Below are 13593 nucleotides of genomic sequence, written 5' to 3'. Positions count from 1 at the left end.
AACACATAGCTTTAAAAATATTCAAGTCCCTTTCAATGTCTAAATGATTACCCGTGTACTCACAACTATGGAATAAAGTCATCTAGGATTTTACAGTAGCACTGGAACAGGCCTTCAGCTGCCCTATAATATTCTATAAGTACTTCACTGTTTGTTCGCTGGTGTTTTATTTGAAAGTTTGGCTGCTATGAGTATGACCACAGCAGCTGAGAGCAGCAGCACAGGTGGCAGTAATACACAGTTATAGACCTGCCTCTACAGAGCCCAAAACACAGGTGATGCTTAATGGGAATGGTGCAGAAGTTCTGCTCTTCAACAGCCTTCAGTATGATTGTGCAAACCTGATCCAGACTGCAGCTGCAGACTGAGCAAAAATTCTATAGAGCGCCCTAGAAACTGCCTGCCTTCTTAACTGCCTCATTACAATACCTTGGCAAGCCTCACTGCAATAGAAAAATAAATCTATTTCAGTGCAGAAACATTTGAAAACAGAAATCCAACAATTGAGAAACAACGACAAGCTGCTGAGAAGTTGCACTGAGCGAAAACAATACGGGAGAGAACAACCACAATTCATCTTGCAGAGTGCTGGATGTTGAGAGGCACAGCACAGCACTGACACTTTGCAGGAGTTCGTGTTTTAAATATGCAGCAAAATTTTCAGTGAACTTCACAATGGTTTATGCAGTTATTTGACACAGTTATTTCCTTTCCTGAAGGACCTACATGCTGCTACCCACACGAGGCTCAGTTTAACCCTAAACCCTGAAGCAGAGCCTTTTAATCTACAGGCTTAGAAACTTGTGAATTACAGATGGTCGATTCAAAGCAAACTCCAAACAGAGGCAACATGATTCACAAATCACTAATTCATTTTACAGAAGCACCGACAGCTATTAGTGATACAAAGTCTAGAAAATACCATTAGCCTTCATTTAACATCTCCTTTCTAGAGCATGCTCTACCCTCACAAGTAGTAGTGAACTGGCACCTCTGACTCCTTCTGCAGATCAGAAAGCTGCAGCCCCATTTTGATTAATGTTTTCTCCTTTAAGACAAATAGACACATTGCTCTTGTCAGAATCCATCACCAAATCCAAAGAGCAGCAAGGATGTCAGACCGTATTCACCCAGTACTGGCTACTGTCTTTTCTCAGAAGATTAAGCAACGTGATTTCTATTGATCTGCTGAAGAAGATTCTAGGCATCTCTTGCTCTCTTCAGCTGTGAAGAAGCTCTAACACAAGACAGTTACCCTTACTAAATCAAATGGTAATTCTGCTGTCTGACACCAATCTTATGTCACATTAATGTTGTCTACTTACCCCTACCCGTGCAGCAGCAGGCATCAAGTATTTCTTCTCATATTTAAGAAACAAAAGTAGTCTAAATGACAATCAAAAATAACACGTCCTTCCAGAGAGACAGAAAGAGGGACTAATAAAGAAAGAGCATGACATGTGAGTGAGACCACTGGCAATTAGAAAGAAAGGAAAGGCAGCTGGACATGAGCAGTGGGAGGGGAACGACACAGCTGACGCTTACTCAGAAGATTTGTTAATCTTCTAAGAACAAACTTTAAGCTCATGGTGTGCACACAGGTGCTGCTGGCAAAAGAAATGCAAGCAACTAGGAAAAAATACATACAGGATAACTATTTAAACACTTGAATTCATGACAGCTTTGGCACCTGGTCATTAGTTCTGTTACTCAGTAAAAGGCAAAAATATTTGGCAGTTTGAGAATTGAACTGACATATAATTATTGTGCTGGCATTCACTATGTTCAGCAAGAGCATGCAAAGAAGTGCGTTGTAATTCCTGATGAAAAGGCAGGCTGGCTCCTCCAGCCATCACATTACGCTGCTATGACAAGACAGAAGAACAAAGATGACTGCCTTCTTTTCTACCAGCACCCTAAAATTAAACCTTTCCTGCAGACACTTACTGTGCTAACACCTCTGATCTGATGAGCATGCTGAAGTAAGTCTTTTTCACTTCCTCCTTAATTATCTCAAATGCTGCTGGAGTAAAAGTGAAGTCAGACAAATGGGTCCAATGATGAGCTGAAGCAGTAGATGTAGAGAAGATACCTCCTCAGCCATTTGTACAACAGCTTGCTTCTTTCCAACATCAACAAAATACAAGACAAATGAGAGCTTACAAAAATACAGCGTTTAAATCCATTGCACTTTTTTAAGGCAACAAATTATTTATGTGTTTAAAAAAACAAACAAACAGCAAGCTCTTGAATAAAGAAATCAATTATTTAAGAATAGATAACCCACTAGTAGGGCACATCACAGTTATTGCACGAGTCAGGCAACAATTCTGCTAAATGTTTTTTAGCAAGAGTACCTACAACTGCATAACTACCTCTTAGAATAGAGAATATATGCAGGCAATCAGGATAGCACTTTTTAACAGCTGTGTTAAGTAGAAACAGGCAGAAACAAGAAGTAAGCTGTCCTGGCTTGTTGTTGTGTGCACATTTGTTACGTGCAAAATCCTTCTGTAGACTTTAAAACCACACAGAACTATGAATTAATGAATTCCAACATAAACCTGAACATTCCAGGCCTTTGACTAATGTAGAAGATAGTGCTCAATGCATGATTTGTTGAGCTTTAACGAGGATGATGTTAGGATTTCCAAGTACCTTGTGATTGCACCCATTCACTCTAATAACCAAACCATACTCTCCAGCCAATAGTTCATCCTCCAGTTTAGCAAAATCAGTTTCATAAACAGAAGAGCAGACAGTCTTAATCAAAGGTTAGCAGGCATGCTGCATGTAGGGGGATGTCCTATAAAGTCACAGGCAGAAGATTAGGTAACATACACGCTGCTGCCGCATCATTTTCTGCCACCAGAGATCTCTCGGTTTGCTGAACATGCTGCACCCAACCAATGGCCCCTTTTAGCAGAGACTCTGATGAGCTTTCTGTTCTAGCAGATTACTCTGATTACCACAAAGGTTACAAGCTACTTTCATGCTGAGTCAGCTGCACTAACACCTGCAGTATGCATTTATTCTTTCCTGAAAACACTATTCCATTCCCTGTGTTTAGAGAACACAACTACCAAGCAACAGGAAAATCGTGTGAAAGGAAAGACATCTGCATTAGATGTTTTAACTGACCCTACTTTATCACAGATGTGATGCTTTGCCTTGGTTTGCAGGGCAGATGACAGATAGATACTCTTACCTCTGTGCAGACGAGAAATCAGGTGGAAGTGCGCATTAGCTGAGGAAAATAGAAGAAAAAAGAGGGAACTTCAAATATACGAGTATTTGGCTTCTAGACTATTCTGTGGTTCTGTGTATTTCCCCCCCAAAAAAGGGGGGGGGGAAGGAAGATCAAAGAAAAAAAAACCACACATTAGCATCAACAGAAATAATAGAGATTTAACAGACCATATAATACCAAGTGTCCACTAGGAAGATGACCTTTCCTCAAATACCGGAATAGAAAAAGCCATTGAAAAAAGAAGCTGTAAAAAAACAACTTCAACTTTACACTTTTACGTGAGAATAACAACCAAAAGATGTGACCTTTTCGTTAGCATTCAATAAAGCAGTTCCATTGTGCTGAAGCCTTCCTTCCGAACATGAGTTATTGCCTGACCTTTTTTACTCCACTGCAGGATACACAGTGTTTAGGCATTTCAACTCTTCTTCCAACATCCAATATACAGTTTTATGTAGCCACAGAGGAAAAAAAGGCACACACCTTCCTTAACCTCAGCATAGGAGCTTTTGTAGGTACCACCAGCCATCTGTACAACCACCCTGAAGGCTGAGCCCAAGGCCAGCAATCCACACAGCCTGCTGTTGTGACAGGGGTGGATATTTGACCCGGGGTAACACACATACATTTCTTTCTGTAGCAAGAAAAACATGAAAGCACACAGGTCGCTTTTCATATATTGCCTATTCTCATGCCAAACTAAACAGGGAAGAAGGCAATGGCAGAATCCAATCCAGCACCTTTAACCTTAAAGCCCACAATCACCCAGTGCTGCTCCTTGCCTGTGAAGCACGTGAAGAGAGAAGGCTCTGGGGAGACCTCCTTGTGGCCTTCCAGTATTTGAAAGGAGCGTATAAACAGGAGAGAGAGCAGCTGTATGGGAGGGTGGATAGCGACAGGACAAGGGGGGATGGTTTCAAACTGAAACAGGGTTGTTTTTTTAGGTGAGATATTAGCCGTGGCTCCGCACACCTTCCTCCTCCCGGCAGTTCACCACCACGCCATCGGCTCTGGGGGCTCAGGGCGCTACGGGAGAGGTCGGGCACCTTCAGCTGCAGCTCTGTGCCGCCGGGCCGCTCGGTGATGTCAGGGCAGCCCACGTCCCGACGTGGGCAATATGGCGGCCCGCCGCCTCCACCAGCTGCCGTGCTGCAGCAGCCCTCCCCGCCGCAGGGGGGCGCAACGGTCACGGCGGGCGCCGGGCCTCGCGGCCGGCAGCCAATAGGAGCACGGGGAGGGCGCGGCAGGCCGGGCTCGTTCCGTCGCTTCCTCCGTGACGCGTTCGGCGCGCGCCGTCGCGGTGCATGCCGGTGCGGCGGGACCATGGCGAGCGACTTCTACCTGCGGTACTACGTGGGGCACAAGGGGAAGTTCGGGCACGAGTTCCTCGAGTTCGAGTTCCGGCCCGACGGTGAGCGGCAAGGGGGGCGGCGGGGGGCGGTAGGGGGGCGGCGGGGGGCGGCGGGGGGCGGCGGGCAGCTCTGGTGCCGCGTGGGGCTGAGCCCGGCGGCCTTAACGCGGGTCGTTCCGCAGGGAAGCTGCGCTACGCCAACAACAGCAACTACAAGAACGACGTGATGATCCGCAAGGAGGTGAGCGGGGCGCGGCGGGGGGCGCGGGCCGGCCGGGTGCCGTCATACTGAGGGGCTGCTTGCAGGCGTACGTGCACAAGAGCGTGATGGAGGAGCTGAAGCGGATCATCGACGACAGCGAGATCACCAAAGAGGACGACGCGCTGTGGCCCCCTCCGGACAGGGTGGGCCGCCAGGTCGGTGTGCTGCTGCTTCCCTCTAACAGCTCTTATACGGACTAATTTAAAGTGTAACTGGGCTTCATAGCAAAGCCAGCACCGCATATAGGAAGGCGAGCTAATCCAGTTCAATTAAGAGCTAAATCAAACCCTAAATGGCAGTTTAGCTGCGAGAGCTAACGTGAGTCACACACGCGGTGCATTCATACCCTGCAATAAGTAAAAGTTGTCACCACAGTGCTTAAATTCCTCTAATGCCACTTGATATCGTCTTTTGCTTTGCAGGAGCTTGAAATAGTGATTGGTGACGAGCACATCTCCTTCACCACGTCAAAAATTGGTTCGCTCATCGATGTAAATCAATCCAAGTACGTACTCTGCTTTGCTGTTGCTGTTGTCTTTCTGTGGCCTTCTATATTAGAACCTGCTGATTATTGGGTGCTTATATTTTAAGTGTTTTCAGATCAGATTTTGTTTAGTAAATGCAAAGCGATGCTACCTCACAGTGATAAAAATGCACGTCCCATCAAGACTTAAGCCTCAAAACGTTCTGCATTCCATGTTTTTATCAATCAATACAAGATTTGTTACACTCAATCAATACAAGGTTTGTTACAATCAAACAACGACCCCTGAAAAATCCTGCTGCAGGCTTTTTTTGTGCATATATAGATCTATGTGTAGGTTAATTCTACAAACTGCTCTCATACAACTCAAGTCCTTTTTTTCCCCCTCCCCTTCCTTTCCATTGTGCACTGCAGGGATCCAGAAGGTTTGAGAGTGTTCTACTACCTGGTCCAGGACCTGAAGTGTCTAGTCTTCAGTCTTATCGGACTGCACTTCAAGATTAAGCCAATCTAAAACAAACTGAAGTTTGTCCTGCTGTGTCCGTACATGGGGGGAGGCTTTTTCAATTCCTTGCTTCTTTGGGCCTGAAGCTTTTATGTATGTTAGAATTCGTTTGTTTTTTTATTTTTACAAACTGTAAGTGACTTGTCTTAATAAAATGTTGACATGGGTATTTTTAACTTAAAATTCCTGGTGATAAAATGACTTCCTGACACTTCTTTTATCATGGTGCGTTTAGGATGGGTCATTTCAGTTGTATCACAAAGGGATATTTCACTTACCTGTGCAGTGAGAGGTGACACCCACTTGCCTTTAGCAGCAGACTGCACAGGGACCATACAGGGTCTTCACTGATGCTCCTACGCAGCTTCTCTTGGAAGAACTGAAATTAAAAGCACAGAACGTATTAAGTTTAAACTAGCACACCTTTGGTGTAGCGCTGCTTAAGGGGCTTGGAGGAGGACGAAGCACATGTCTCAAAGTGGTAACTTATGTCAGCACTCTAGGAAGCAGATGGATAGCTTTCATTGCAGACGTGAACTTGAACTGAGTGTCTGGCAGCCTGACGTGTGCCTCACAGGGAGTGGAGGTGGGCTGTCATGCTTTAAACTCCTCAGTTCAGCTTGGAGGTGGAAGAAAGTCACTGCAAGATGCAGCACTTGCTTACAGCACCTGCAATACGTAGGATGGGCTAACTAAAACTGTGCTTCTTTCAAGTGATTGTTCAGCTGCAATGGGAATCTTATTAAAACCAGATTAACCAGAAACCATCCTGTAGCATGGCAGGTTTAATTTAACTTTTGCTATGTTTTAATGTGAATTACCAGACGTTTTTCTGCATGTTATATGGAGCTTAAGAGAAGCAACTCCAGTTTGCTAATGGCTAGTGGTTCTACACGGGCTGTTATGGGCCTTACCTGAGGCACAACGTCAGCTCTGGGATGAAGGTGCTACAAAGCATCTGGGTGCGTCCTCTGAAGCTGAAGTCCACACTAACACGTAGCAGACATGTTCCCTACGAAACAAGAGCAGGTTACGTACCGTCGTGCTGATTCCTGAAGTTCATCTTACACTTCAACTCCTCCCTCAGCTTTTCCTTTCTCTGGCCGCCATCTGTCACACAACCCCCCGCCATTCCTCCCCACACTCCTTCCCACTTGGCCCTGCCCGGGGCGGGGCAGGCCGCGCCGCCGGCCGCCATCTTGGCTGTGGGCAGCTCGGCATTAGGTCATCAGAGAGCGGCGACCGCCATCTTGACTGAGGGCAAAAGCGCACGGCCGGGAGTGTGCCATGGGGGTAGGTCGGGGTCGCGGCCGGGCCGCGTCGGGCCGAGCCGAGCCGAGCTGACGGGCTGTCGCTGCCTCTTGCCTTGCAGAGGATCGGGCTGCAGCTCCGCGCCACGCTGGAGAACATCACCCGGCTGCGGGCCGAGGGGGAGGACTTCCGCTGGTACCTGAAGGTGCGGGAGAGATGCTGAGCCGACACCCCGGCGGAGCTGCAGCGACAAGCTGCGTGCTGCCCGCCTGCTGAACGGCCCCGTCTTGCAGTGCATGATCACTCCGTGCACTTACATTATCTGATCTGTGTGATTTTGCAGCTGAAATGCGGGAACTGCGGGGAAGTCTCCGAGAAATGGCAGTACCTCCGGCTGATGGTGAGCTTCCCTGCGGTAACCTGCATCGAGCAAAGAAAAACAGCCTTTATCAGGGATAACAGCCTATTGATCAGGGATGAGAGAAGGCTTTGTTATTAGACAGAATCATCTCTACTGAATGCATTTTGAGTTATTAATGCAAGATGCCTCTGCGTACAGCACATAACTGCATCATCATTCAGTGTTCTAAACCTAGAACAGAGTTACTGGAGAATTACAGCATTTGGAATAAGGCATCTCTAGCTTCTAAAAGCCTTCTCAGTGCATTTTATTGACAGTTCTTGTCAAACAACCAACCACAAAAGCTGTACCTCTGCAGGGGTTTCCAGTGGCTCAGCTAGAGCGGAATTAACAATGTCTCCACTGTTACAACTTATAGGACAGTGCTCCCCTGAAAGGAGGCCGAGGAAGCGCCACCATGGTGCAGAAATGCAAGCTGTGCTCCAGAGAGAACTCCATCGGTATGTGCCTAGAAAGCTTAGAAGCATCATCCACGTTATACTTTTCTCCTACGTTTATTTTTCAATCCCAATTTTTGCTTGAAACCTGTTTGGTTTTTTTTTGTAAAGAGATGCAGCTGCTTGAGTAGCTCAGGCTGTCACACCTGATTTTTCCACTGCATTCTATCTTTCTCTAATTGGGCTTCTCTCTATTGGGATGTAAGTGCTGCTTTATAAAGACACATAAACATTAGAACAGCGTAGGATGAACTAGGCTATTAGAATTCCCATCAAATACATAAAACAGTAATAAACTAAATGCATGGTTATGAAAGTTACTTGCGGGTTCTTTGCTGCTCTGAGCCCTGCACTGGATTTCCACAAAGGCAAGACAGGGTAGAGCTGGAGATACACAGACAAAAACAAGCATACAGTGATGCACCACGCAGCTGATGGGTTCTCAGGCCTCCTGGTGAGTTGAGGTTTCTGCACAAACAGGACTCTCATCTCTTTTTACAAAAGCATCATTTGAATTTTATTACGTTATTGGTAGGGTAACAAAATGGGGTGATGTAAGCAAGAATAACTCTGTCTTTTGAAGAACAACTGCAGGAATTGCTTGCTTACTTTGTTTCTTTTATACGTAATAAGGATTTCTTTTCAGAAGCGAGAAGCAGCTGGGACTCATTTGTGCTGTATTCTGAGGATGTGCTGCCACTCACTTTTACACGTCTGTTTTTTCTTTTCTTTTAGATATTTTAAGTCAGACAATCAAGCCGTATAATGTAAGTTTGCTTTATTTTATGTAAGTGAATTATGAGTAGACATTAATCTTGCTGTATCATCACATTCCTCTTTCAAGAATCCATAAACTCCTATCTTCATGTGATAAAAAATAACTGTCTCTTGTAGACTTCTGAGCAGTCTAATGAAAAATAAAATCTGCAGTTAACGGTAGCTCAGTAATGATTATTCTGTGTTCAAATACAGAATAACCTGGGATACATTCCACAAGCAAAACATGAACCTCTATTACTCAAATCACAGGTGATTGTCTCCTTTTGAAGGCTTCCATGTGGCATAGTGAGACATTTAGTTAATTACAACCTCTTAAACAAGCCCTAGGATTTTCCTGTCACTTGGGACATCAGAGTTGACAGTACTGCCTTTAAAGCAGTTCATTCCCAGAGTAAGACCTGCTACTGTTTTATTAGCTGAAAGCTAATGGTATTCTGACTCAATTATAGGCTGAAGACAGTGAGAAATTCAAGACGATAGTGGAGTTTGAATGCCGAGGTTTGGAACCAGTTGACTTTCAACCACAGGTGAGTTCATACTTGTGATTTGTTTACCAGTTTTTAGGAGCTCTTACAGACTCCAGAGCAATTAAAATATAGTCTTTGAAATGCTGCTGCTCTTCCTGAAACATCCTGGTCCTCCCCGGTTTTCCATCTTCTCCACAGTACTTTATTCAACTTCAGAAAACCACAAACAGCAGCTCAATAACTCCAGAATTCTTTGCACTTGTGTTCCAGTAGCGTGTAAAATTAAAACACCCCCGGAGTATTCATATTGCCTTACACGTGGCTGAGCATCACTCATCTGACCTGATGTGAAAGGCCTTCATTGCTCAGGTTATTGCAAAAGGAAGTCTTCCAAAGGGCAGTCACAGGAGCATACAGATGCTTGCCACAGTTGGGGGAGCTCCACTTTGGTTATTGATAGATGTCAAAGAATAAACAAGTTCCAGTTATGAACAGTCATCAGTATATGACCTCTAAATAAATCTTGCAATTTGATGTCAAAGCTGTAAGAAACATATTGGTAATCTTCCATTGGAAACCTGATCAGACCCAAACTGAGGAAGGCAGTTAAAGGCTGTTCAAAGCACGCTTCAGTGTTCAGAGTCAAAGGATTTCTTCACTGCCAAGCCAGTTCCCAGTGATTCATTTGCTCATGCATGATCATGCTGTATGCAAGCTAACTCCTTACTATATATAACCAGATTAGTGTAAATAGACTGACAAATATAAACCAGTCTTATCCTCCCCTCAGACTGTGACACTATGCTAACAAACAGATGAAAAAGCTGATCCTACAAGGAATGAGGTATAAATGAAGAATTGTGCTGCAGGAGGAGGCCTTCATTTTTAATTAGAGTCCATCTTTTTCAGCAATAGAAGGGCTCTTTGCTTATTTCTGTGTGAAGACTTTGATGCCAGCCAGAACAAGGAACTTGAACTTCAAGTAAAATCTATAGAAAACCTCTGAGATACAGGAGATGTTTACAGATCTGCATTTTACCTGTTACTTTTATCTGCAGGACAAAGACTTCACAGCTTTCATAAGCTTTTCATATAATATTCCCTAAGTGTAGTCTGTGCACTTGACCAGCAAGTACACTTGAATCCCTGAGCAGATACTTCAGTGAATTTCCTGATGCCCAAATGAATATATATATATATACACACACACACACACACTTCTGTGGTTCCTTACAGTTCTATAAACTATGTTATATTTGATATGATCCAAGCTAGCCTGTCTAGCCTGCAGTCTAAGGGACTGGCCATAGCATTACTCTACAGTTGTTTTTTGTAACGGATACAAACAAACCATCCCTGAGGTCAGTTTAGTATGGAAGATTCTTTACAGAATTTCTCTTAAACCTTCAGCTTCTCTGCTTTGTGCCAGCATTAACAGTTACACTGGTAGCAAACGTGTGACAACAAAGTCAACAGGAATTTCTGCTTTAAATGTTGGTCCTTTGCCCATCAGCAGAGGGCAGACGAAGCATTGCAGTTCCCAGATTTCCTTTAGCAGAGATTAAATGAGCCTATACTTTGACGCCAAAGCTATAAGAACATGCCTGGCATAGAAGCTCAAAATGCAGTCACATGGCTTATTTGCCAGCACTCCAAGGAACATCTCTTCTTCTACTCTTTGTTCTATACTTCAGCTCTGCATTTTTCACCCATGATGGTGATCTTCCTCCTCAGCTGTAGCGACTCCTTTGAATTGGGTTTCTGACAGTTACATATAGAGCATATATTTACACCGTGCCTTGCAGATAACCCTCCTGTTATCATGTCTGCCACACTGTGGTCTGTTTAACTCCCAGACACTTAACCTTCCCCTAAATCCTAAAGTAGTTTACAATCATGTGGCTTACTTCACACATTCCTACACAGTGAAGTGTCCGTTTGGTGCTAGAAGAGATTTCTTTATCTAAAATGCTGGTGCAGATCCCTAGCAGAAGACCAAGAAACCACCTGTCCTTCCTAGATGCTTCTCAGTACAATTCTGCAATTAGCAGTAGCACTACAAGAAACCTCCCTGTGTACTATTGAGGTGGTTGATCCTTGAGTTTACTTCAAAACTAATGAAGCTTGTTTTACAGCAAGAAAAATGTAAGCCCAACCATAACTGATGTTTTAACTGAAGAATCATAAAGAACACTCTGTGCTACAGCCCACAGAAATTTAATTTCTTTCCTACAGCTATCCCTACCTTTTCCTTCACTTCTTTAAGAACAGTTAACAGTAACAATAGTGAAGTACTGTGTACTATTTGGATCCTATTACCTATTCAGTTAGCTAACTGATCCTCCTTGCATTCAAGGCTTGCTAGTCACTTCTATATCTAAACCCAGTATAGGTAACTCCCTTCTCTAGAGCAGCTTGGATTATGACCATTTATAAACAAGAACAGTTAACTCCTTTCCATACTTTTTGTATGTTTTCTCACAGTGAGCTTATTATGTAGCTATTTTATACACAATGCCTGTATAAATTCTAAATACAAATTAAAGCTTTTAGTAGTTGGATGCTGACAGATTTCAACTTCACTTTTTTAAGTTTATCTAGAACTACTGAAAGTACTTTTCTGATTGGAAACATAGAAAAGCAATACTGTCTTATTTTACACTGTGGTTGTTGGTATCAAGACTTCCCATTTCACAAATGAGGGGAGGGTCACAGCATCATAATGACCTGCAGAGCGAGGGAAGGCAATGATACTGCTTTCTACCAGAATACAAGCATGCTCATAAAGGTGTTTATCAGTATATAGTGCAGAAGACAACACAGAGATAAGTCACTTACCCTTTCTGAAGGTTGTTGAGTGCTCCAGAGGGGGAAATCTCCAAATAGAGATCCTGCTTCCTCAGCTAACCCTTAAATGAGTGAGGAGGGGTGGGCCTGCGTTCTGCTCCTTCTAGTTGCCCAGGTGCATTGCTTGCACCTGTGTGCATTGGGTTAGCCACACCTTCTCACCCAGTACTCAATCACTGGTTCAGTCCATGACCTAACAATCCCTATATATCACTCTTGTCCAGGAAACAGACTGTTTTTCCTACCTAATTTAGATGAAATACAACAAAAATATGCAGTGTTACTTTCAAATTTCTTTCAAAGTTCTTCAAATATCTCAATGATCATACTTAATATTTTCTTGGTACCGCTTATTCTTAAAAACTTACTACAAATATGTTTGCAGGCAGGATTTGCTGCTGAAGGCGCAGAGTCTGGCACACCTTTCAACGACATAAACTTGTTAGAAAAGGTATGTTGTCTTAGTTTCATTCATAATTCTAATTATCGAGTTTCCATTCCCTATGACACTAGCCTGAAATATGTACCTTGCATGTGAGAGACTAGTTTTGCATTTTCACATAGGTGTGAAAAAGTTGTAACTGGAGAGAGAAACTACAACTATGAATAACCAGCACTACTCATAGTTTCATTTTATCAGCATACAATTTATATCTTGGGAGCTGACACAGAAATGCAACGTATAAATCATTCAAAAACTTTCAAAGAGCAAATACCCACAGTACTAGATGGCTGCTGTTATTAAGAGGGGTGAACTAACTTCCTTACCATGTCTGTACTTTTTCCTCTGCACAGAGATGTTAAAAAGTACGATAAAGACACTCTCCTTCAAAGCACAAAATAATGACTCCAGCACTGCAAATCTTCCTTGGCTGTGAGCAAGAATCTCAAGGTCAAATCTGTTCCCCTGTATCCTACTTGGCAGGGATCTGCTTGTCTGCTGAACCATGTGACTAGGGCATTGTAAATGATAGATAATCCTTTCATCTGCCGTGGTTGCTGTTTTGTCCACTGCAGGCTGTGCACTGCTTTTTTATTATCTTTCTTCCAGTTTGTTAAGATGAGAACAGCAACTCTAAAGTCTACTTAGGTCAGCCCATTTCAGGTCAGTGCTCTCGCTTCTCTAAAAAATCAGAATACAGCTTAGATTTATGTTGGAAGCACCACGCAATCAGTAAGACCCAAACTTTGAGTGAGGCTTAGCTTCAATTAATTCCAGTCTGTAATTTAGACACTACTGTCATCTGTTGTCTGTGGCTAACACTATGAAACCTTAATTCCTACAGGATTGGAATGACTATGATGAAAAAACAAAGGAATCTGTTGGAATCTATGAAGTTACCCATCAATTCGTTAAATGCTGATGTTCACACTGCTCACAAACCTTGGTGTGCTTATTGATGAGGGAGCTGGAAACATCAGAGTTTCCCTGGCATTATTTTTCACATGGCTGAACCTCACAAATAGAAACCTAAGTAAACTGTACTTCACTGTTTGTGGAATGCTTGTGGAATGCCTAATAAAAGATTTTTCCCAGA

At 43.5% G+C, this 13593-nt stretch overlaps 2 protein-coding genes and 1 long non-coding RNA gene across 3 annotated transcripts in view; 2 read left to right on the top strand and 1 right to left on the bottom strand.

The window, feature by feature from the left end:
• LOC140255348 (uncharacterized) overlaps positions 1-7057 on the bottom strand; it is a 22750-nt gene extending 15693 nt beyond the window's left edge. The window contains exons 1-2 of the long non-coding RNA XR_011904458.1: positions 6767-7057; positions 6131-6231 (exon numbers count right to left, since the gene is read on the bottom strand). This is a non-coding gene — a long non-coding RNA (uncharacterized lncRNA). The remainder of the gene's footprint in view (positions 1-6130; positions 6232-6766) is intronic.
• On the top strand, positions 4505-6053 carry MAGOH (mago homolog, exon junction complex subunit). Its single transcript, XM_072342819.1, has 5 exons — positions 4505-4661; positions 4784-4842; positions 4908-5018; positions 5286-5368; positions 5762-6053. Exons 1-5 carry the CDS (start codon positions 4574-4576, stop codon positions 5859-5861), a joined length of 441 nt encoding a protein of 146 aa, XP_072198920.1. The 5' UTR covers positions 4505-4573; the 3' UTR covers positions 5862-6053.
• CZIB (CXXC motif containing zinc binding protein) lies at positions 7031-13593 on the top strand. Its single transcript, XM_072342818.1, has 8 exons — positions 7031-7145; positions 7225-7308; positions 7447-7503; positions 7883-7964; positions 8697-8728; positions 9191-9268; positions 12441-12506; positions 13342-13593. Exons 1-8 carry the CDS (start codon positions 7140-7142, stop codon positions 13417-13419), a joined length of 483 nt encoding a protein of 160 aa, XP_072198919.1. The 5' UTR covers positions 7031-7139; the 3' UTR covers positions 13420-13593.

Source organism: Excalfactoria chinensis, chromosome 8, assembly GCF_039878825.1.
Source record: "Excalfactoria chinensis isolate bCotChi1 chromosome 8, bCotChi1.hap2, whole genome shotgun sequence".
Lineage (NCBI taxonomy): Eukaryota > Metazoa > Chordata > Aves > Galliformes > Phasianidae > Excalfactoria > Excalfactoria chinensis.
Note: the sequence above shows the minus strand (reverse complement) of the source record. Positions and strands in the feature narration are given on the sequence as shown.

Excerpts from the sequence above, each read along its gene's own strand:
- CZIB (XM_072342818.1), top strand. Across the intron at positions 7,309-7,446 it reads ACTTCCGCTGGTACCTGAAG|CTGAAATGCGGGAACTGCGG; the intron begins GTGCGGGAGAGA and ends GTGATTTTGCAG. Across the intron at positions 9,269-12,440 it reads CAGTTGACTTTCAACCACAG|GCAGGATTTGCTGCTGAAGG; the intron begins GTGAGTTCATAC and ends ATATGTTTGCAG.
- MAGOH (XM_072342819.1), top strand. The coding sequence starts at position 4,574 with ATGGCGAGCGACTTCTACCTGCGGTACTACGTGGGGCACAAGGGGAAG. Across the intron at positions 5,019-5,285 it reads CGGACAGGGTGGGCCGCCAG|GAGCTTGAAATAGTGATTGG; the intron begins GTCGGTGTGCTG and ends TTTGCTTTGCAG. Across the intron at positions 5,369-5,761 it reads ATCGATGTAAATCAATCCAA|GGATCCAGAAGGTTTGAGAG; the intron begins GTACGTACTCTG and ends TGTGCACTGCAG.